Source organism: Barbus barbus, assembly GCF_936440315.1.
Source record: "Barbus barbus genome assembly, chromosome: 7".
NCBI classification, from domain to species: domain Eukaryota; kingdom Metazoa; phylum Chordata; class Actinopteri; order Cypriniformes; family Cyprinidae; genus Barbus; species Barbus barbus.
The window spans coordinates 29,853,393-29,877,297 of NC_136735.1; the positions used below are offsets into that span (position 1 = coordinate 29,853,393).

Consider the following 23,905-nt stretch of genomic DNA (forward strand, 5'->3'; position numbering starts at 1 on the left):
ATACACTGACAGATTCCTCACCTCTCACGCACACACTTCTGATTTCTGCTTTAAATTAGGTCATAATGTAATGAGATATGTAATTAAGGATCACCATCCTGTGACCTTTACCCGGTTCTGTACCTGCCAATAAGAGCAGCGCCTTCAGCGCAGAGACAGCAGATGGAGACCAGGTGTGTGTGTGTGTGTGTGTGTGTGCGGTTCACCTGTGGAGCCAAGAAAAAAATGTGTATTTCAGTGAGAGAGTGTGAGAAAGGTGGGCAAGTGGTAAATGGACAGGTGTTCAAACAGACAGAGGGCATGTCAGATGCTGTGCCCAAACCCCAGGATTTGTAGAGGATATGTGATATTCGCTTTTCTTTTAGTCAAAAATAGTCATTTTATGAGTGGCATCTAACACAATGCAAGCCAAACAGTAGAACTGATTGCTATTATACTACCAAATGTTTAAAATAATTTGCTGAGGTATGCATCTCAATTGCATACCTCAGCAATTGAGCCAGTTGGGTGAATCAAAAACATGCCAAAAAATAAATATAAAAGATGTTTTTTTTTTCATAGACGTTTGAATGACTTTTCAGAAACAACATTAATGCAATCCAGTAATTGGCCTTGACAGTATATTAACTATTATATTAATTATTATTTGGCAATGCACACATACACACATTAAATTAGACGGCAGCCAGAATGCAGTAAAATTTTCCATAGCAAAATGGAAAAATATTCTGTAATCTACTGTACTTCGCTCAAACATTTATGACCTTCATCTGATAAATGAACACAGCTTAAGGTGTTTACAAAACCTTTAAACATTGTGAGGTCATTAAATGTAATCGGATTATGCATACAAACACACTCACAATTTTGCATCACATATGTATTCACACAAATAAATGTGACCTATAGATTATAATTGTCCAATTTCCATGCTTTCAAATATGCATGATTGTGTAATGTTTCTATGCACTATTCAAATCCATAATTAGAATTACTATCTGCTTTCATCTGTCCTTGCCTTAAGGCCAATTCACACCGCACAGACAAACGCCAAGAAACTCCAACAAACAACTTGGCCGTTGGATTTACAATCTTATGAAAAATAACTGTCATGTTCACACTGCACCAACAGACACCGACCAACTCTATATCTATAAGCATGTTCAGTCGGGTGAAGAAAAAAAACTCCAACCAACGCCAACAGGGGTAACACACTGATCCAACAAACTCCAACAGACTAGTCTGTTTGAGTTTGTTGGCGTTTGTCTGTGCGGTGTGAATTGGCCTTTAGAATGACTATTTTACATATTTGAAAATGTATATAATCACAGACACACATGCAATCAGAGATTACGATTGCTAGGATAGTAACAAGAGAGTATGAGTGTGTGGAGAGAGAATGTTTCTGCTCACTGTAAACGGTCTACATTCTTTAAAATTTTGATCTGCAGTGATAAATGCAATATAATACGTTTAAAACAGGTAAATGTACCAAACAGCAGGATGCAACATTGTCACACAACCACCACTTTGTATGTTTAAAGGAATAGTTCACCTAAAAATGTAAATTTGTTGATATTAAGTCTCTCTCGGGCCTACATCCACGCTATAGTTGAGTTTGCCTTTTCAATCAGAGCAGATTTGGAAATATTTAGCATTACATCACTCACTCACCAATGTGTACACTGTGGTGAATGGGTGCCGTCAGAATGAGAGTTCAAACAGCTATTTGGACTCATTCTGATGGCACCCATTCACTGCAGAAGATCCATTTGTGAGTGAGTAAAGTAATGCAAAATTTCTCCAAAACTGACCCAGTGAAGAAACAAACTCATTTACATCATGGATAGTCTGAGGGTAAGGAAATTTAGAGAAAATTGTCATTTTTGGGTGAAGTATTGCTTTAATACACTGAGTGCCATCCAGTTATCACCTTGAAAATTAAGCGACTGCTCTGCATTTTTAATCCAATTTTGTGTAATGACTTAGGATGGAAATGTTAAAATAGCAGCTAATATCATTTCCGGTTCATTCGCTAGAATCGCTGCATTTCCATTTCATTCGGAAATGGAAGGTGTAGTCAAGCGCACTGCATTGTGGGATTCAGTACTCTGTATATTCTGGCATATGTAGTTAGTCATCTGGGTATTTCATGATAGTATGCACTGCACAGCAAACATGCACAATGCAGAAATAGCATACTACCACACTTCTCGCACTATTACAAACATATCATGAGAAAAAGAGACGTGATAGTGTTAAAACGAGCATAAGAATGAGAAACACTCCTTAAATATGTGCAATAGCTAGTAAGAGGCAAGATAAGACAGATAGCGAAAACGAGAGCTGATGGGACTAAAGGAAGAGACACCTTGACCTTGGTGGTCTTCTCTTCAGCTGGATCAGCAAGTCTGTGTGGTTTGTGTATGTAAATTGGATTCAGGAAGCTACCTGTCTGCCTGTGTGTGCGTGGATGGCTCTCTAAATTAACTGTTTAAAAGTTGCTTAATGGCCAGATGGCATAAAGCAAATGAGTTAGAGTAAGAATTGAGTTTGCATATTTATGAATAATTAATGAGACGCAGATGGGACTGAAGTTGATGCTGAGGGCAGTGAGATGTGTAATGCATACGTGTGTGTTTGTTACATGCAGAAAGCCATCAGCGTTCTTCAACACCCTTGAGTTCATGAGCAAACAAAAGGATCAAGAGGCAGTTGATGTCTTATCTCATCTCCACGTACAAGCGCTTTCATGCTCTCTTGCTCTCCTGCAGTGTGCACATTTATTTAGCTAATAAACGTCTAAATGAGGATACACCATAAGCATGATTCAGATGGGATTCGACTTCTAAATGACGTTTGAGTTGCAAATATTTACATGGGATGTCTGTGATTCCACCAGTGTTATTTTAGTTAGTAGTTTTCCATTTTTCATTTCAATTTTAGCTAAGTTTTAATCATTTTGTTGTGTGTTTTTGTAATTTTTATTGATTTTTGTTAATTGTCTGTATAATTTTTACTCATTTTCATTTCAGTTTTAGTTATACAGTATATGAATAAATGAAAACAAAAAATGTTTTCTTGGTAACTAGATGAAATTTAACTATAATAACCCTAGATACTAGATGAAAGTTAACTGTTATAACCCTAGATTTGACAAATTGATTCAGATCTCTGTAACTGTTAAAGCGGGAGTGTCTTTTTTGTTAAATGTAAACAAAAATATATATTTTTGGCTAAGTAGAAACAATTAATTCATGCTTTTAAACTCAAGATATCAATTTAGACAGCAATTGAAGTACCACATGATCTTGGCCCGGAATTTTCTCACAGGTGGCGAAAGAAAAACACTTTTTTTTTCCATATAAGAAAGCATCAAACCTCTGTAAAAGCTGTTGCTAAAGCATCTTTTTGTAATGTCCGTTCATGCTCTGTTTGCCACAATTATGTGCTATTCTTTTAATTATTTAAAACCCCCTAACCCTAACCCTAACCCTACATATCTCATAATTAATTTGATTAAACCAAAGATACAGTTTTTAATCACAATAAAGTTATAATGTTCTAGTGAGCTGTTTTTCTCTAGAAACACACCTTTTTTTTTTTTTGTCTATTTCAAGGTTTATATAAAATCCCATTTTATATGTTTACTGTGGTCGATGGCCCTTCACTGAATCGGTTTCAGTTTGTCTGAACAGCATGTCGAACAACTGAAGGACATTTCTAGCATCCTGCACGCCTGTGTGTCACGGTTTAAGTCTGAGGGGGATGGGGAACAGCTGTAATTACTTGCTTCAGTGTACTTAAACATTCATCAAAATCCCTGCTACGTTACGCTGTGCACCCATATTCTGACAGACACTATTGTTGAAGGGAATACTCCAGTCTACTCTAGCATACACACATATGCAAAAACAGCTCTGGAACTGAACATAAACAAATGCACGCCATCCTTTGGGGGGCAGCATTTCTCCCTGTGCAGCAGTTTTGTTTCTGAAAATAGATGCACATATGAGCAATGGAGAAACTTTAATGTGTCCGGATTTTTTAGCCCAGTTTTCACACATCTCACATCCTCATTTTTTTAGAATGACTAATAGGGTAAAAGTGCTGCCCCTCAAGGAAAGAGAGAGAGAGTGAGAGAGAAAAGGAAGATTGTCCTATTTAAGTGGACAGAGCACCCTTTGAAGGACATTGAGATACACACACACAGAGAAGGAGCTGCTACCCTCAGGCTGTCATGGTAACCTGGATAAATGATGAAAAGGTTTCTGTTATCTTGCTTTATTGTGCTCTAGAGTGCTTTATTATCATCAAATTAGAATGCTAAATATTGCATATAATAAGATGTGGTTTAAAATAACTTGCAGTGCATTCACATTGAAAATTTCAGATCATCAATTCAGCTTTTTCACCATCATGTAACATTGATATATATATATATATACATATATATATATATATACATATATATATATATATATATATATATATATATATATATACACTAAAATAAATATCATGGTACCACAGTTCATGTCTAAACAATTTAGTCTCAAAAAAGGAAAATAATATATAGATATGTATGTAATATCCGAAAAAGCTTTGGTAGCTTATATATATTTATTGGAAGTGTTGTTAGTTGCAACTATAATAGTTTTTTCTGCTTTTTTAAAGAGATTTGAGATTATTAAGATTAAAAAAAGGATATTCTTTAAAGTAAACAGAGTAAATGAGTCTATATTGAAGTAGGCAATAACTCTAAGGTTTGTCATAGGATCCCTATATGTTACAGGGAGCATAATAAAAATGTGTGAACATCACCATCATAATGTCTAAACATATATATTGCACCTGCTGAGACTGCTGATGTTCAAACATTGTCATTTCCTCTGTGATGTTTGCCAGAAATAGCCTGCATGTTGTCTAGGTGAAGGATAATGGGGATGATGCCAAACAATCCTTAAAATAAATAGAAAACAACAACACACAGAAAATATGCTTGCACATACACCTACTGCATTAGACGGATATCCTTTAAAACCAACAGTTAAACTATATGTGACAAAAAGGAATAAATGCTTTTTATATCTGCTTGGATAGAAGCTTTCAATTACGCTTATATTTTTAGCAGCTTTGCAGCATATTAAATTACTAAAGCAGCAGAAAGTTCTGCTGTTTGATTTGTAAAGCGTGAAGTCAGGAAAATTTCAAACACGCATACAGATTATGTGTGTCTTCCAGATTTTCTATGTATATGTGTGTGTATGTACTGTTCAGATATTTCACAGCAGAAATACATGTAGTTCCAGCCGAGTGGTTAGTGTGATGAGTAAGGGAGTATGTAAAACTACCAATAAACCTGCCTATAAGAGACTAGGCGAAATGTATCTAGCTCACTGCATGAACACTAACGCTTTGGTGTTCTATTACTTTGAGAAGGAGAGAAACATTGCTGCAGTGACTCTTAAGTTTTATTCAAATTCCCCACAACATCTACGTTGCTTTATTTTTTGCCGTTATGTCTATTTATGTATATAAATAAACAGTTGTTGTCACAGTTGTCAAAGCATATTTGATGTATTTTAAAGTAGCATTTATTTGACTGACATTCCAGAATTGTCAGCAACCTCACTATCATACAGCATGGTGGATGTTTATGGTTGCTAATGAATTAAAGTGTTGCATATTGAATCTGCATCTTATTTACAGTATTCTTTCCGACAATGCTTGACAACCGACAAAATGGCTGAATGCGGCAAACTCCTAATTACTAATAAATATCTAATTAAATTACGTGATTTTGAATGAAACCAACCATTAAGAGTCCTTTGATTTATTCTTGAAACATTCGGCGTTTTGAATGAATTGCTTGAATGCTAATTCAACAGTTCACTCATAAAGGCAGTCACTGTTGTACTGGCGTATCAATAACCTGCTCTTTGCCTAATTTTCAGGGGATTACGTATGTTTTGGGTTTATTTAGGTTAGATTATTTTTATCTTTCAATGTTTTGTTCCTAGTTTTCAAGGGTGAGGGCAAGTCACACAACCCATTCTGACATCTGCCTTATTCTGTCTAAGATATAGGCAGATTATAGTCTCAAAAACGTATCTATAGCATTATCTTTTAGGCAGTGGTTTTCAACTCCTGGGGACCCACATATACTGTTCAAATTTATCTTTATCCTTAATATGCCCTTACTTACAGTATACACCTGATTTAAATCATCAGCAGAGAGCTGCATGAACTAAACTTGGACTATCAGATAAGGCAGACACATAAAATGTGCAATGCTTTGGGTCCCCAGGACTGGAATTAAGAACCACTGCTTTAGGGGATCGAAGATTACATCCTGATCTAGACTGCTAACACAAAAGTCAAAGACGTGAATCATAAACTGGAGACATCGGCTTCCATTGTGCTCTTGAGCAATACATAATCACAGTAAACAGGCTGCCCCAGTGGAACTGTCACTACTGCTTGTGTCATTCAGAATAAAACATGTCTGCTGAATGTCAAGTAATGAAATGTGTTTATTGTTTTCCATTGATGAAAAATGCCTTTGGGAAAGAAATGGTATGAGACACTGTAAAAATTTACATTATACTGCTAACTGGGCAGGTAAAAATATATTATTTCCACAATATAATTTCGTAAGTATTCTTGTTTTTATAAAGTATATTTGGAGATAGGCTGAGACAGATAGATGTTTAAATAACACTATTTATTTTAAACCTCATTTCATACAAAGTAGGAAAGTTATGCAAGAAATGCAAATCACACAAGTACATATTCATCCTCATTATTTTAGTTTGTTTTTTGTTTTTCTCATGCATATTCTGCAGCAGAAATATCTGATTACTGCATATATGGTGAGAATTATGACTGTCACAGCAGAAAGTAGGAACAGTATGACATCAAGAGAGTGATAAGAGTACCAGGGCATTTTGTAAGACTCTGTGCGCAAGTGAGCAGCACCTTTGTGCCTCATAACAAACTCAATCCAGAATATGGCGTTGTCCAGAGGTTTCACTGGAACGTCCTTGTGAAGCCTTGAGAGCCTCTGCATGTTCTCCTGATAAGAGGGATCATAAAGAACCTCTTTGACAGTTTTAAGGAAGGAGTGCTTATCAACTGTGGCAAAGTCTACAGTCTTGGCTACACCTCGTACTCTCATTTTTGCAAGATTATCAGGCTGGTCAAAAATCAGCCCAAATCCAATGATTGGTACCCCGTGGTAAATGGCTTCTTGAATCCCATTGGTTCCTCCATGTGCCACAAATGCTCTGGTCTTAGGATGACCCAGAAGATCATTCTGAGGCATCCAGTCCATCATTAAGGTGTTGTTTCCCAGAGCAGATGGTCTCTTTCCTTTGTACCTCCAGATGATCTTCTGCGGAAGCTCTGCAAAAGCTTCAGCAATCGCCTCAGCCACATCATCAGGAAGCTGACCAATGAGAGTGCCCAGAGACATGATGACGACGCCATGATCACCAGAGCTCTGCACAAAGTCCTCCAGATCTTGGGGAAGAGGCTTTGATGGCTTGCATTGAAAACCTCCCATGTAGACAATGTTTGGCATAGTGGGACGTGGGAATTCAAAAACAAAATCAACTCTATGGAGCCACAGATCAGCACTCTGAATTAAAGTAAAGTAGGATGTTCCTGGGCCAATGAACTGTTCGCAAAGTGCATTATTAATTGGAGAAATCAAGAGAGCAAGCAGTATTTCAGTTATGGTGTACATCACTACATTCTTCACTCTTTCCAAGAAACTCATGTGGTCTGATAACTCCAGCATTTGAAAAGGTACATAAGAAAGTGGTGAAGGAGCTATAACAAAATGAGCCTCATTGTACACTGACCAACGGACATTGTAGACAATGGGCAGTTTGAGATAGTGACCCACTATAATCCCTCCAAACATCGCCGGATCTGTAAGAATCAAATCATACTTGGTGTCTTTTATGGACTGCATTAGTTGCTGGTCTTCAATCATGTTGACTATCATCTCACTTTCTATTCCAATCATCTTTATAAAATTTTGCCACATCTCTATCTCCAGCTTCAGACGAGCCCAGGTGGAACCTTCCCTCATAATTCCTATAAGTCTTGATATAAACATCTCAATGAATTCTTCACCAAATCCTCCTTCAGACCTCAGAGTGACTGATGTGTAGTGAGGGGAAAATTCTTTGATGTACCAGCTGTCTGCCATTCGAATGACTGTAACATTGTGACCTTTGGCGTGAAGTGCCTCCACCAAGATGTTCATGTTGACCCAGTGACTACCATCCACAGGAAAGACAAGAACCTTCCCGCTTTGAGCAGCTGGGACAGTCATCAGCAGAAGAGTTAACACGACTGGCCCAAGCACCTGAAAAACCTGTCCGTTCATAGTTCCTGTTGCAAAGCAAGAGAACAAGCACATTTTAAATTTATATCCATATATAAATCATCTTGCAGCACCACCCCTTTTAAGCAATATAGTACAGCAACAGTTTAGCTGTATAACAAAAACAAAAATAAGTGAACTCAGTAATTAAGTAACAATAAGGAAGTGGATGTTGCATTCAATAAATTTATTACAATACAGTGAGAAAAATTGTAGAAAAGTCAAATCAGTCATTTGTTCTACTAAAAAATTAATTTGTCACATTGCAACACAAAATAACAGCCATGAACCCCCAACCATTTAGATTTAGTAGAATTTCAACATCATTTAGCACAGTTCAAGAAGGTCAAAATATAACAATCACACAGTACATCAAATACAGAGGCATTTTTTCTGCAGCCGTGTCTGTTTTTAAGACCGCTAAACCCACAATAGATCAGGCCCTACCAGAGGATGCACTACAAATACTACTCTCCGTCACTTTGATAGACTGGGTTGTAAATTTCCAATCATGTTCTTTTTTATCCCTTAGTAAACTACAGTAACACTTGGCATTTTTAATGTGATACTGATATAATAAGAACTCCTATGATAAGAGCTCTTTTAATTCTATCAAACGCTGGATTATGGGTAGTTGGCCTTTCTTTTTATTCTGCTCTCACAATGTGAAAGGGACAACAGGCACTGTGCTCTTCTGGTCAGCCAGAAGATATAAAAGGAATCTATACATTGCCGTTCAAATATTTATAGTCCGTAAGATTTGTAAGATTTGTTATTTTAAAGAAATTAATATTTTTATTCCACAAGGATGCATTAAATTGATCAAAAGTGTCAGACATGTATAATGTTACGAAATATTTCTATTTCAAATGAATTCTGGATTTTATATTCATGAAAGAATCCTGAAAAAATATATATCATTGTTTCCACAAAAATACTAAGCTGCACTGTTTTCAACATTGATAGTAATAAGAAATGTTTCCTAGCAGCAAATCAGCATATTAGAATTATTTCTGAAGGATCATGTGACACTGAAGCCTGGAGTAGTGAATGCCAAAAACCCCAAATTTTTAATTGTATTATTGTACACTCAGATGGTTTATATTGCAAAAATAATTGATGACAGGATGATCAGGAGCTGAGAAGAACACTAAGACATTAGTTATATTTATGAAAATATGTTTGACACTGTAAAAATTGCATGTTTGTACAATATTTGTTCATATATAGAGTAAATATTAGAATGTAATATGGTTTGAATAAATCAACATTTATTAATCACCACATGAAAATAATTTTAATTAAGAGCTTGACCTGTTTACTTATTTAAACCAGATCTGAATATAGTTGAACACAAACATTAAAGCTGTAGAGGCTCTACAGTACAACACAAATATTGTCGATTAAACAATTTAAAAGGTCTCTTCACACTGAGTCCAAAATTTTTGTACGAAATGTTTGCACGTTAAAAAATAAATACGAACTCACGTAGTGTCAATCACGTTTGCACACTGCCTCCGAAACTTTCGTCCTTCAAAAACAAATTCGGATCAGGTTCGATTTTCTGTATTTTCGCATCCGTAGCATGCATATTGATAGGAAAGGATGGGGAAAACAGAAAAACGCATGCAAAAATTTTGGACTCAGTGTGCAATGACCTTAACTCATTTCCTTTTGTTTTTTGTTTTTCTCATGCATATTCTGCAGCAAAAATATCTGATTACTGCATATATGGTGAGAGTTATGACTGTCACAGCAGAAAGCAGGAACAGTATGACATCGAGAGAGTGATAAGAGTACCAGGGCATTTTGTAAGACTCTGTGCGCAAGTGAGCAGCACCTTTGTGCCTCATAACAAACTCAATCCAGAATATGGCGTTGTCCAGAGGTTTCACTGGAACGTCCTTGTGAAGCCTTGAGAGCCTCTGCATGTTCTCCCAATAAGATGGATCATAAAGAACCTCTTTAACAGTTTTGAGGAAGGAGTCCTTATCCACTGTGGCAAAGTCTACAGTCTTGGCTACACCTCGTACTCTCATTTTTGCAAGATTATCAGGCTGGTCAAAAATCAGCCCAAATCCAATGATTGGTACCCCGTGGTAAATGGCTTCTTGAATCCCATTGGTTCCTCCATGTGCCACAAATGCTCTGGTTTTAGGATGACCCAGAAGATCATTCTGAGGCATCCAGTCCATCATTAAGGTGTTGTTTCCCAGAGCAGATGGTCTCTTTCCTTTGTACCTCCAGATGATCTTCTGCGGAAGTTCTGCAAAAGCTTCAGCAATCGCCTCAGCCACATCATCAGGAAGCTGACCAATGAGAGTGCCCAGAGACATGATGATGACGCCATGATCATCAGAGCTCTGCACAAAGTCCTCCAGATCTTGGGGAAGAGGCTTTGATGGCTTGCATTGAAAACCTCCCATGTAGACAATGTTCGGCATAGTGGGACGCGGGAATTCAAAAACAAAATCAACTCTATGGAGCCACAGATCAGCACTCTGCACTAAGGTAAGGAAGGACACTCCTGGTCCAATGAACCGTTCGCAAAGTGCATTATACGTTGGAGCAATCATAAAAGCGACTTGTGTTTCAGTTATGATGTACATCGCAACATTCTTGACTCTTTCCAAGAAACTCATGTGGTCTGATAACTCAAGCATTGGCAAAGGAACATAAGAAAGTGGAGAAGGAGCTATTACAGAATGAGCCTCATTGCACACTGTCCAACGGACATTGTAGACAATGGGTAGTTTGAGATAGTGACCCAATAGAATGCCTCCAAAATCAACTGGATCTGTAAGAACCAAATCATATTTAGTGTCATTTATGGACTGCATTAGCTGTTGGTCTTCAAACATGTTGACTATCATCTCACTTTTTATTTTAAACATCTTTACTAAATTTTCCCACATCTCTGTCTCCAGTTTCAGACGAGCCCAGGTGGAACCTTCTCTCAGGATTTTCATAAGTCTGAATGCAAACCTTTCAATGAATTCTTCATCGAATCCTCCTGGAGAATTTATAGTGACTGATGTGTAGTGAGGTGAGAATTCTTTGATGTACCAGCTGTCTGCCATCCGAATGACTGTAACATTGTGACCTTTGGCGTGAAGTGCCTCAACCAAGATGTTCATGTTGACCCAGTGACTGCCATCCACAGGAAAGACAAGAACCTTCCCACTTTGAACAACTGTGACCGTCATCAGCAGCAGAAGGGTTAATCTGATTTGGCCACACGACTGAAAAATCTGTCTGTTCATGGCACCTGCTGTAAACCAACAGAGTAAGAATAACCTACTGATAGAACCAGTTGAGTATGTCACATTGTAATATTATTGAAGTATAAATTGTTCATTAATTTCAACATTGCATCTGTCTGTGACATTTTTGAACAGATTGTAAACTGAAATGCTAGCGAGTGTTGAGGCACGGCAGCTGCACTAAGAGGAGCCAAAGCAAAGAAGCAACACTACACATTTTGCCCAGATTTGCAGTCTGGGTGCATTAATGCTAGTTGCTGAAAGTCAGAGCGAGTCTGCAGATATTGGGCAGTCAAGAGTTTACAGATTTAGCTGAAAATCGCATCGCATATGATGGGCTCCGACTCAGAATTTTGTGTTTCAAACTGTGATTCCATTCAGTAGGATATCAAACATGTTTGCTATTTTGAGCCAATTTTACAAAATGCCATTTTAATGTGTCATGCAATGTCTTTGCAATGAGCCACATGTTTCTGCATGAGGCGGTTGTGAATAAACTTAATTCTAAGACACAATACTTAATTCTAGTGACCGAGAGCATATACTCACCTGGTTTGTGTTTACTAGATGGCATTCAAATCTGCAAAACAGAAAAAACACCCATATGAAGGCAAGGCAAATATCAAATAAAAATCTAAATTTTTCTAATTGGTGAGGAAACAGCAAACACGTCTTGTAGTAATATTAAGTTATATTGTTCCTTGTAGGGGTGTGCTCAAAATATCGATTCTTAGATACATACCGATATAATAAAAAAAAGATACAGTATCGATATTCTAGCCCTTAGTATCGATACTCCGCCCAGCCATTAGGGGGCGCAGCGGCGCCCGCGAGTTTCAAAAAAACTCATGGAAAATGTTAAAGCAAGATGTAGCATTTAAAGGTGCCATAGAATGAAAAATTGTCTTTACCCTGGCATATTTAAATAATAACAGTTCTGTACATGGAAATGACATACAGTGAGCCTCAAACACCATAGTTTTCTCCTTCATATGTAAATCTCGTGATTAAAAAAGACCACTGAAAAACAGGCGAATCAGAACATAACACCAACTGTGACGCAACAGTCGGGATCACTACGCCCCCAACATTTGCATAAACCCGCCCTTGTTCTAAGCCGGCCGAACCATCAGAAGCTCTGCAGGTATTGTAAATAAACAAGCGCGGACAACAGCGAAAATAACAAAATACATTTTATGTTCCAGGCCGTGCAGGGGGTGTGAAGTTCAGGGATGGGTTGGTGTCTGTATTCAGAAAGGCACAGAAAGCAAATAACGCGAGCCACTAAAGGGACATGGTTAGCTCCTTGCTAGCGGTAGCCTGTTACAGTACATAAGATTTCACTCTCAGTAAGGAGAGATGAGGATGATGGCGAATGACTTACAGATCCTGAGCACCACTGACAAGCATCTGATCTTGTGAAATGTGTGGTAAGTACTGTTGCTCCATAATGTAAACATAGTTTGTGTGATCGCGTCTCTTGAAAGTGAAACTATAACGCGATCGATGGATCGTTCAAAAGCAGTTTCAATGCCTCGCATATTAATAACGGCTCCCTGATGCCCGCGTTTTATATACAGTATAATTACCCGACGATATAACTGCGAGAGAAAGTATTTAAATATATATTTTCCTCCCTGTGCTTCCTTCTTGCTGATGAGCCGTACTGTGAAACAGCCAATCAGAGCAGAGCTCATTATTATTCATGACCCTGCCAAATAAGCCAATAACAGACCGTTTCATTCTAGGGAGAAATCCTAGGGTTGTAAATGGACATGTAAAATCGTTTCTGGAGATTTTTTGCCCTTACCTAAGCCACATACCTTCTGTGTAGATATCAGAGAACAATTTAAAATACTGTATCAATGCATTCTATGGCACCTTTAAGTGATTTCATAGTGAAATATGTTATGGCAGTACATGGTGTCACAAAAAAGAATTATAAGAAGATTTAATAAGAAGTTAAGAATAATAAGAAGAGTTTGTGCTTGTGTGAGCTCAGACTGTACCCTTGGAAAGTTAAATGTTGACTTGTGGTAATTTCCAGATTAATACAATTTGTGTACAATTAATCAGAGCACTTAAAGTTGCAAATATTTAAGCAAAATGCACTTTGTTATAATGCACTTTTGTCTTCATTAAATTGAAGACAAATGCAGAGTTCTGTTTGTTGAGTAAATGTGTTCAGCATTAACTAATTGGCTCTGGCCCATGTATTTTTATTGAATCGTATCGAATCGTGTCACATTGTATCAAATCGTATCGAGACAGCTCTGTATCGAGGTACGTATCGAATCGTGACCTGTGTATCGAGGTATGTATCGTATCGCCAGGTTCTCCAAGGTATACAGCCCTAGTTCCTTGTGATCTCTGTGCTATTCATATTAAAATATATATCCTTACCCATGTAGCATGCAGTATCACTACCAGGTCAGCCTTGAGCGTAGCATAAGCCACACAACTACAGGTATTTACTTTCCTTTGGTCTCGTTGTGCACACTGATATGCTCATTTAACAGTCTTTAACGGGGCAAAGGGCATTTACCTGCAAAGCCCTAGTTAATGAGCTACCATTTAGAATTTTGTTGTGTAATTACCTGGATGTTGACTAGCTAAGTGCATTGCATGGCCAGTATTTCATATCAACACTATAGAATAAGATGATTAGACTACATGTAGAGTATTTTACAGGAAAGACCAGAGTGTCTCTGGCACAAACACAGTCAAGGTTGCAAATATAATGAAAAACAACAGTGCTTACTCTAACAAAATATTTAATTTTATTTTCAATCACATAAAAAATCATGTGAAATGCCCGACAGAACTTTAAATCAAACTGATTCTCTAAATTTAATTGATTTCCTGTACATGTTTTATATGTTACATATAAAAATTTGAAATAAAAATGATTATCAAAATAAACAATCGAAAATTTTGTAAAATATTTAATTCATTTATACATTCTTACAAAATAGCATACAAAATTTATGTGTATTTTTAAGGTAATACTGTCATACAAACAACAAACATTAATCTATTAAAGCTTAATGAGGTTTGAGTACAACATAACACAGTAAGTTGTCAGCTGCATGTATGCAAGTCACTAAAACGAACCAGTTCCAAGAAGTCGTTTGTTTGAGATTTGGTTGGAATACCCTGGTCAATGCATTGATTCACTAAAAAGAATCATGTCATAATTCATTTGGGAATCAGTTGAACTATGCTTGTGGCATTGTGTGTATTTTGCTGAATTGTTTTGTTGTGTGTGTGTGTGTGTGTGTGTGTGTTTTAATTTTTAATGAACTTTGCTCATATGATAAATGAAAGGCTAAGGCATTAAAACAGCTGTTATTATTAGTTGCATTATTTCTGTTTCAATTCAAAAGGTTTAATTCAGATTGGTACAACACACATTTAGGTCATGCATGGAATGGTGAAATAATAGCATAACAGGAAAAGCAAAACCAAAATGAGAACAAAATTAAATCAGTTAATATAAATAAAAACCATGGTACACCTGACATAATTAATTTTTGAAATCTAAAACAGTAAAACAAATTTAAACGTGCACAAATTAATAAATCAACATCTATAGAGCACCATATGAAATTAACATCATATTGATTCAAAGCTTTGGTCATTAATGTACAGGAAATGCATGACCTAAAGTTGCTTATTACCTGAATTAAAAAAAAAAAAAATCATTCAAGTTTGTTTTTTGTTTTTCTTAAGCATATTCTACAGCAGAAATATTTTATAACTACATATATAGTCAAGATTATTAGAGTCACAGCAAAAAGCAGGAAAAGTATGACATCGAGAGAGTGATAAGAGTACCAGGGCATTTTGTAAGACTCTGTGCGCAAGTGAGCAGCACCTTTGTGCCTCATAACAAACTCAATCCAGAATATGGCGTTGTCCAGAGGTTTCACTGGAACGTCCTTGTGAAGCCTTGAGAGCCTCTGCATGTTCTCCTGATAAGAGGGATCATAAAGAACCTCTTTGACAGTTTTAAGGAAGGAGTGCTTATCCACTGTGGCAAAGTCTACATTATTGGCTACACCTCGTACTCTCATTTTTGCAAGATTATCAGGCTGGTCAAAAATCAGCCCAAATCCAATGATTGGTACCCCGTGGTAAATGGCTTCGTGAATCCCATTGGTTCCTCCATGTGCCACAAATGCTCTGGTTTTAGGATGACCCAGAAGATCATTCTGAGGCATCCAGTCCATCATTAAGGTGTTGTTTCCCAGAGCAGATGGTCTCTTTCCTTTGTACCTCCAGATGATCTTCTGCGGAAGTTCTGCAAAAGCTTCAGCAATCGCCTCAGCTACATCATCAGGAAGCTGACCAATGAGAGTTCCCAGAGACATGATGATGACGCCATGATCGCCAGAGCTCTGCACAAAGTCCTCCAGATTTTGGGGAAGAGGCTTTGATGGCTTGCATTGAAAACCTCCCATGTAGACAATGTTCGGCATAGTGGGACGCGGGAATTCAAAAACAAAATCAACTCTATGGAGCCACAGATCAGCACTCTGCACTAAGGTAAGGAAGGACACTCCTGGTCCAATGAACCGTTCGCAAAGTGCATCATAATTTGGAGCAAACAGTAAAGCGCCCATAGCTTCAGTTACAGTGTACATCACTATATTTTTCACTCTTTGAAAAAAGCTCATGCGGTCTGATAACTCCACCATCGGAACAGGGACATAAGAAAGTGGAGAAGGAGCTATCACAAAATGCGCTTCATTATACATCGTCCAACGGATATTGTAGACAATGGGCAGCTTCAGGAAGTGGCCCAAAAGAACACCTCCAAACAAGAGTGGATCTGTAAGAAGCAAATCGTACTTGGCATCCCTAAAAGAGTGAATTAGCTGCTGGTCTTCCATCATACTCTTTATCATCTCACATTCTACTTTGGTCAACTCAAAAGTACCTTGCCATGTCTCTATCTCCAGCTTCAGACGAGCCCAGGTGGAACCTTCCCTCAGAATTGTCATAAGTCTGAATGCAAACGTCTCAAAGAATTCTTCATCGAATCCTCCTGGAGAATTTATAGTGACTGATGTGTAGTGAGGGGAGAATTCTTTGATGTACCAGCTGTCTGCCATCCGAATGACTGTAACATTGTGACCTTTGGCATGAAGTGCCTCCACCAAGATGTTCATGTTGACCCAATGACTGCCATCCACAGGAAAGACAAGAACCTTCCCACTTTGAACAACTGGAACTGTCATCAGTAGAAGGGTTATCAAGATATGGCCACACGACTGAAAAAACTGTCCGTTCATGACACCTGTGGTAAAGCAAGGGAACATGAGTGAACCAGTGAAAGACCTCAAAACCAGCTGATCACGTAAATCATCTTCATTACTAACCACATATTTTTCAATATCAAGATTTACCACATACATTTTATGTATAAATTTTACCTTCTACTATTGTTTTGTCAGGGCATTGAATATAAAGACTGTCAAATAAATTTTCAATGTTGCTTTTGAAATGCACTTTATAGACAAAGTGATCTGAAAATGAAATGCTAACTTTGGGGCAGAAAAGCTGTACTAATTGGAAGATGCATGAGTGTTCATGGCATCTAAAAATCAATGAATAAATTACTATGTTGATTAAAGATGAAAATGTGCACAAAATAAAAATATACTGCAGATTTTTGGAGAAACAGCTTAAAGAAATACTTTTTTTATATTTGACAGTCAAATAAATCAGGTCAACATTAAGGTCCATTGCTCCTAGATCTATATGCTGTACATATTCATACTAAAAAACATGTTCTTACACATGAAAATGTAGACTGAAGAATCCAGGTCAGCCTTTGTTGAGTGTAAGATAAGTCAAAGAAGTACAAGTACAGCTTACTCTCCTTCAAACTCAATGTGCATGACACGACACAAATACTGTAATGTAAGTGAAGGGTTGGTCAGTCTTTAATAGGGAAAAGAGCATTTCCAAGTGGAGGTGTAGTTAATGAACTACTATTTAACGTTACAACTGTGGTACAGAATCAAAACTGCCACAATTCCATCAAATTAAGGTATTTTTACCAAACATTTACATGCTTTCATCCAAAGCGACATTACTTTCAAGGCATAATTGTATCAGTTCATTCATTCGAATTGACCCCATGGCTTTGACGTTGCTAGCACCACACTCTACTGTAGCTCTACTGAATGAATAAATGAATGAGGCATTTATATAGCTCTTAATTGTGCATTGCTGTACACCCAATAACCAAGCTGTATGATAACCAAGCTGTGTGATAACCAAGCTGTGGTTGTCAACTTTATTGCTTATGAGTTTATTAAATTAGCTACAAAAAATGAAATAAATTCTATAATGTGTTTTTTATGTTGAATGTAAAGGATTGGTGCATTTTGGCCTGGTATATCTTCCATAAAAAAAGTAGTAGAACAACATAGATTTCAGTTATACAGCAATGATTCACTGGGAGTCAATGAGATTATCATGAGTGTTTTTATATGAGAAAATATATAATGAATTCAATAAACTTTTTTTTCTGGAAGCCAGCCCAGTTTCATTATATAAGCTCTGTAATATTTTCTACCTTGAAAACATGACATGCTAAATCGTGGTCAAGTTGTAACATAAGTGAGTTTACTCTTCTTTGGCCCTGCTGCTCACTCCCATAACAGTTCTATTGCACATGTATACTACAGTGTGTGAGTGAAAGTTCATGTTCTCAAAGGAGCAAAGGGTTATTTACCTCCAGAGCTGGAGTTATATTTCAACTTTACTCATGCCCAGTGGTGGGAAGGGGGGGGGGGCTGGTTTGGTTGGGAATGCACAGCCAAGAAGCAAGGAAGTGAAGCATGTTTAATTTCTAAAGTAAGGTCTTTAATTCATAGTTTTTGTCTTAGCATTTGTAAAAATATAAAAACATATATACAGCATTGTCAAGTTCACTTTTTAGTTGTAAACTTGATATTACGGTGGTCGAGAGAGCTCAACGCGCTGCAACTTCAGAAAACACATGCAAATAGAAAAAGCACCAGCAAATCAAGAAAACATCACTTTGACAGCAGGTGGTGCAAATGCTCACAACACAAACAAATAAAGAAACCCACTGCAAATGCTCACAACACAACCAAATAAATTTTATTTGCAGTGCGTTTCTTTGTTTGGTTGTGTTGTGAGCATTTGCTGCGCGTGTGTTGTAAAATTGAGGAAGTTGTTTTCTTTATTTGCAGGTGTTTTATCTATCTGCAGCACGTTGAGCTCTCTCGGCCACCGTATGATATGGCTAGTTGCTTTGGAGGAAATTTACAGACAGCAAAATAATTATAAATAGATTATAGGCTAAGTACAATTTTTGCCATCAATAGCAGACATGTGTGCTTCTCCATTTCTAAAGTTCCAGCTGCCACTGCAACCAACCATTTTCACAAATTTGTATCAGTATACAAAAGACATAATTATGTTAGAAACAGAGCAACAGCTTAGATATTTCAGTGACACTGAGGAAAATCTGAGAACTTATTTATTTTTACAAAATATAGTAAATGAGTTTATTTATTTTATGATCCGGACCTTAATTTAAGACGCTGTGTTAGTTTCTTTATTCTAATTAATAATAATTGCTACTTGGTCTCGGTGTTCTATGAACAGTGCAATGTTGGTTGGGAGTTTAATACAAGCAAATATAATATCTTGATTCTTTTCGCTAAAAAGATTCATACCGTTTAGTTCACTGAAATAAATCAACCTTGAATTCAATGTTCTGTTGCTTACATTGTTTCGCCAGTAGGTGGCAACAAGTAGGCCGATTTTTGTGTGTTATGAGTCATAGAATCATTGATTCATTAAAACGTGATTTGATCGACTCTACTAAGAGACTTCAGATCAAGTGCGTTTAAACATCAAAGTGTTTCCTCACAAATTACAACTGAGAATCTAACTTTATCTGGTCATCAGTTACTTTTACACATTCCTCCTGTTTCCTCACTGATGTGAAACAGATACACGACGGACATGATGTTCGTTCAATACCGTTGTGAGTTTTGTTAAACCAAAGTCGTTCAGTGAAGCAGGCGTGTCTTCTTACCAATCAAATCTTACCATTTTCTGTGTCTAGTTCAGTCAAGTAGGGCTCGCTGCATCCTGCAGTGGACATCCAAGTGTGACATCATATTGGTAGGTTTAGGGGTGGAGATGGGGTGGGTTTAGGGATCAGAGCGTGGAGATTGGTAGGTTTAGGGATCAGAGCGTGGAGATTGGTAGGTTTAGGGGTGGAGATGGGGTTGGTTTAGGGATCAGGGCGTGGAGATGGGTAGGTTTAGGGATCAGGGCGTAGAGATGGGTAGGTTTAGGTAAATGTAAGGTGGGAGGAGTTGGATCTGGATCCAACCACGCCCCCTGGACCTTGTGGGCTAAAAGGGGTATGCAGTGCATAGGGGCGCCACACATAGGGGGGCGCCATTTTGCCAAAATCATTCTGTGAAAATCTTTAATAAAACGTCAAAAGCTTAGTTAATAAAAATGATCAATGCAACATTTTTATTTAATGGTTTTTAGCATTTTAATGAGTTCAAAAAATGCATTTATTAAAAACTTAAGACGCAGAATAGCCATGTCTCTTTGCGACCACGACAAATGGGAAACTTTTCAGACGTGCACTTCAGCTTTCCCTCAGCACCAGGCGCGAGCCAAAGCGTGGAAAAGGTAGGCTACAGGTGCCAAATGAGCTTTGTAAAGTACAAAATTGAAAAGAAAATGAAACCATATTTGAATGCATGAAATACATTCTTACATTATTTTCCTTTGTACAGAGCTCGATTTAATTATGACAAAAATGCTGCAATGAATTCATTTCGACAACTAATATAATGTTAAACATTGACGACTGATAACTTTTTCAGAGTTCATTGATATAAAATTCAGTGAAGGTTGACTATAGTTATCTGCATGTCTCATCCATGAGTGGGCATATGCATGATGGAGAACAAGGTTTTGGGGGTGTTGAGACCCAGAACCAAGCTTACCGAGCAATAAAGCTATAGGCTAGTGAGCCCTTTTATTAAAATACCTGGAGCCTAGGTAATACAAAAATAAAACAAAAATTGTCATTCACTCACTATTACTTAATTGTAATTGAGATAGTTGTGAATTACATCAAGTACAAATTAATTGTATTCAGTTGCGTTACACGTTTGTGAATGGGCATTTGATTTACATTTGAGAGAAACTGAGAAGATTGTAAACAAGGAGACAAACTAGCCACCTTTCACTGAAAATTGCCGTTGTAAATTTTAAATAGGCCATCTGTGTAATTCCAAGTAGATATAATATGTTGTATGATGTTGATGACTATATATGATGTTATAATAGTGATTTTATAATGTTTAAATATAAATCCATTAGCAAAACATGCGAAAAGAACTATATTACAGAGTTGAAATGGTAAAGGAGACAATAAATGATCCTCTGCTGCTATTTATTGGTCATAGTGGGAATCATGACATTCAGTTTAACAGTATTTGTTTTTCTGCCAGGTGAAATCTTGGCAGAAATCTTCCACTTAGCATGGCAAATTTTCTCTTTAAGTAAAAATGAAAGAAAAAAATGCAGATGTTCTTTAAAATAAATTTTACTATATAAAAATGGGCAAAAATATTTATACTTTTGAGGCAAATTATATATATATATATATTAAAATTACCTAACTAAAAAGTGAGCAATATTACATGTGTTTGAAAATAAAAATGAATAAAAAATTGTGTTCTACAGTCTGGGGTCTGCCATCAATGGGGATGTTATGTGACACACTTTTCTTTTTTTCTTGTTTTTACTTTTCTCTTTTTTCCCTATGGCATTAAAAAAGGTGGAAGGGGGTTCATACCACTTTTTACACTCCTGATGAGTTTGTAGCCTTCCGTGCACAAGCTAGAAATGAGCTTTTGGTCATTGACTTGCAGAAAATTTTCTGCACGAGTTAGAGGCTACTAGAATACAGGGGGGCGCCGACACTAATCGTGCATACCCCTCGGGAAATGTGCAGTTGCGCCCCTGGTCCAGTTCACATACTATCCCCCTGAATAGTATTCAAGATTAGTCATATTTAATAGCCTACTATTTAGCGTGGATAGTATGCAAATTGGGACTTTCGCCGAATGCATTCATTCATGCTATAGGACAGGAAAGGCGGTTGAGTAGAAGAGACCACGGCGAACGAACGATAAGAGTCGCAGCCTAAAATGACACGAGAACAATTCGTTCAATTCAAAGATACATTCAAAAACATCGATGCATTCGCGTAGCTTACACAGTTGCATTATAATACAATTGATCACTATATAAAGAGTTTATAGGTAAAACACTTTCTTATTCTTTTTTCTAACACTTGTTTATACATGTGGAACTCACCGTTGCGCGAATGTTAGGATTCTTCAAGAAAACTTCCACAACGTGCAAATAACTCCGTCTTGCCAGCTTTTTACCACTATATTAAGTAAAACATTCGTTCAACTACACTATTTAAAATGTTTTTCTCTGATATCAGAGTACAATCGCGTTATGCTTTTTGTTCTTCAGCCAGTAACATAATATTTTCTCTTTTTACTGAAGTGCCAGGGGGCGTCTTCCCCCGCTGGGTCTGAATATGACAGATTTACAGGATATGGCTCTGGTTACATAAAAGGTTATGGGAGGGCCAGATGAAAGGACTAGTGCAGGGAGTCCAGTGACTATTTGTATTTGTCTGTAGATCTTAAGCTCATGCAAGTTTCCCTTGCATGCATTTACATGCATATAAGATAAGTGTTGTGAATTAAACTTTACATGAATAACATCTCTGATCTGAAGAACAAACATAGCAAGTTTGAACAACTGCATTAGTCAGCTCAGTGTTGGTTGATGCAGGTTCATAAAGTGAATGAGATGATTTCATGGGAAAGTTTGACACATCTAATAATCATAAAGACAGACAAATCCTGTAATCCACTGGATTGTCAGGGCACTCCAGTTTGCACCCTGCACCTCTGAACTGTCCATAAATTGTCATTGATTTTTTACAAACAAACACGTTATAATGTTTGAGCATGTACTTCAACATCATTTAGCAAATATCCTTTGAAATCTTCCACTGAGTATGAGTTTTGACATGACTACCATACCTTTTCTCTAAAGCAGTATATTTATTTTTTCCATGCTGTCATTATTTTTAGACTTTGCCCCTTGACAGATGAAATTATGTTGTGGTTTAGGTAACAGATGCTCTGGAAATTTGGACACTTACTCTTCTGCCCATTTGGAGCTCATTCAGTTTGTTGGTTGCTGCATGTTGCTTTGAAAACTCAGACCTCTGTTATCTGACGCATAATAATACTTGGTTATTTAAATGTGAATTATTTTGTCATATGTCATTTTCATTTTTGTTTGATTGGATCTCTCATGCTCTCATAAGTGTTGGTCAGCCATAAAAATTCATTTTTTTCTTTACTCATACAAATTCAGGCTGCATTATTTATAATTACAAAAATCTGTCACAATGGACTTTTTAAACACACTTCAGTTAAACTCTCCTTTAATTTCACTCCCAGCTTCATACTGCTTAATGGAACTGCTATATGCCACCAAAAAGTCATTAAAATCAGTTCATTTCATTCAGAATACAATAATGGACGTCTTTCCTGATGAATGCCTTGTGGAAGTTGTGAGCGCATGTAAAATCTCCAATATATTATTAATTCTCATTACTAATTGACTCCTAGCTATTATTTTTCTGAATTATAGAGCCATTGAAACACCTTATGTCACAAAATGGGTTATTTGCAGCATAAATTATATAGTCATGATTACTTGAAACCTGGAACATTGTAATAATAAATTAATAAATAATAATATATACATCAGTATTTATATCTTAAAATACATACATACATCGGTATTTATATTTTGTATTTGAGTAAAACAACATCTGAACATCCTGAAAAAGAGATACATTTGAAACGCAAAAGATATTAAGGCTTCTTTTCATGCCATATATCTTTAACTTAGGCAAATTGCCTTCCTGGCAATTGCTTTTCTTGCTTCAAGCATAAATCGGACCAAGTTTATTGAAATTTATGCTTTAAGAAAGCCAAGATATATTTTTTGAAAACAAGTCTTAATATCTTATGCAGTTTTGTTTCTCATTTACATATATCTTGTTTTAAGGATATTTTAATGGGGAACCAAGCCAAAAATACTGATTAAGAAACTTGAT

General features: G+C 36.8%; 3 protein-coding genes across 6 annotated transcripts; all 3 read right to left on the reverse strand.

The window, feature by feature from the left end:
* Window positions 1–6,690: 6,690 nt before the first annotated feature.
* LOC306873121 (UDP-glucuronosyltransferase 2C1-like) lies at window positions 6,691–22,173 on the reverse strand. Of its 3 annotated transcripts, none has more exons than XM_079422169.1 (3): window positions 22,066–22,171; window positions 12,211–12,241; window positions 6,691–8,406 (listed from the first exon to the last, which is right to left on the reverse strand). In XM_079422169.1, the coding sequence occupies exons 2-3, from the start codon at window positions 12,233–12,235 to the stop codon at window positions 6,806–6,808; spliced, it is 1,626 nt and encodes a 541-aa protein (XP_079278295.1). In that variant the 5' UTR covers window positions 12,236–12,241; window positions 22,066–22,171; the 3' UTR covers window positions 6,691–6,805. The 3 variants fall into 3 exon arrangements, with proteins under 3 accessions (XP_079278295.1, XP_079278296.1, XP_079278297.1); XM_079422170.1 differs by lacking the exon at window positions 22,066–22,171 and adding an exon at window positions 14,065–14,133; XM_079422171.1 differs by lacking the exon at window positions 12,211–12,241 and having other exon boundaries at window positions 22,066–22,173.
* Window positions 8,573–22,167, reverse strand: LOC306873120 (UDP-glucuronosyltransferase 2C1-like). 2 transcript variants are annotated; one of them, XM_079422167.1, is made up of 3 exons: window positions 22,066–22,167; window positions 12,211–12,241; window positions 8,573–11,669 (listed from the first exon to the last, which is right to left on the reverse strand). In XM_079422167.1, the coding sequence occupies exons 2-3, from the start codon at window positions 12,233–12,235 to the stop codon at window positions 10,063–10,065; spliced, it is 1,632 nt and encodes a 543-aa protein (XP_079278293.1). In that variant the 5' UTR covers window positions 12,236–12,241; window positions 22,066–22,167; the 3' UTR covers window positions 8,573–10,062. The 2 variants fall into 2 exon arrangements, with proteins under 2 accessions (XP_079278293.1, XP_079278294.1); XM_079422168.1 differs by lacking the exon at window positions 22,066–22,167 and adding an exon at window positions 14,065–14,079.
* Window positions 14,422–22,271, reverse strand: LOC306873122 (UDP-glucuronosyltransferase 2C1-like). The gene is made up of 2 exons (XM_079422172.1): window positions 22,066–22,271; window positions 14,422–16,963 (listed from the first exon to the last, which is right to left on the reverse strand). The coding sequence occupies exon 2, from the start codon at window positions 16,956–16,958 to the stop codon at window positions 15,363–15,365; it is 1,596 nt and encodes a 531-aa protein (XP_079278298.1). The 5' UTR covers window positions 16,959–16,963; window positions 22,066–22,271; the 3' UTR covers window positions 14,422–15,362.
* Between the last annotated feature and the right edge of the window lie 1,634 nt (window positions 22,272–23,905).

Excerpts from the sequence above, each read along its gene's own strand:
- LOC306873120 (XM_079422167.1), bottom strand. The coding sequence starts at position 12,235 with ATGCCATCTAGTAAACACAAACCAG. Across the intron at positions 11,670-12,210 it reads ATCTAGTAAACACAAACCAG|CAGGTGCCATGAACAGACAG; the intron begins GTGAGTATATGC and ends GTTGGTTTACAG.
- LOC306873121 (XM_079422169.1), bottom strand. The coding sequence starts at position 12,235 with ATGCCATCTAGTAAACACAAACCAG. Across the intron at positions 8,407-12,210 it reads ATCTAGTAAACACAAACCAG|GAACTATGAACGGACAGGTT; the intron begins GTGAGTATATGC and ends GCTTTGCAACAG.
- LOC306873122 (XM_079422172.1), bottom strand. The coding sequence starts at position 16,958 with ATGAACGGACAGTTTTTTCAGTCGTGTGGCCATATCTTGATAACCCTT.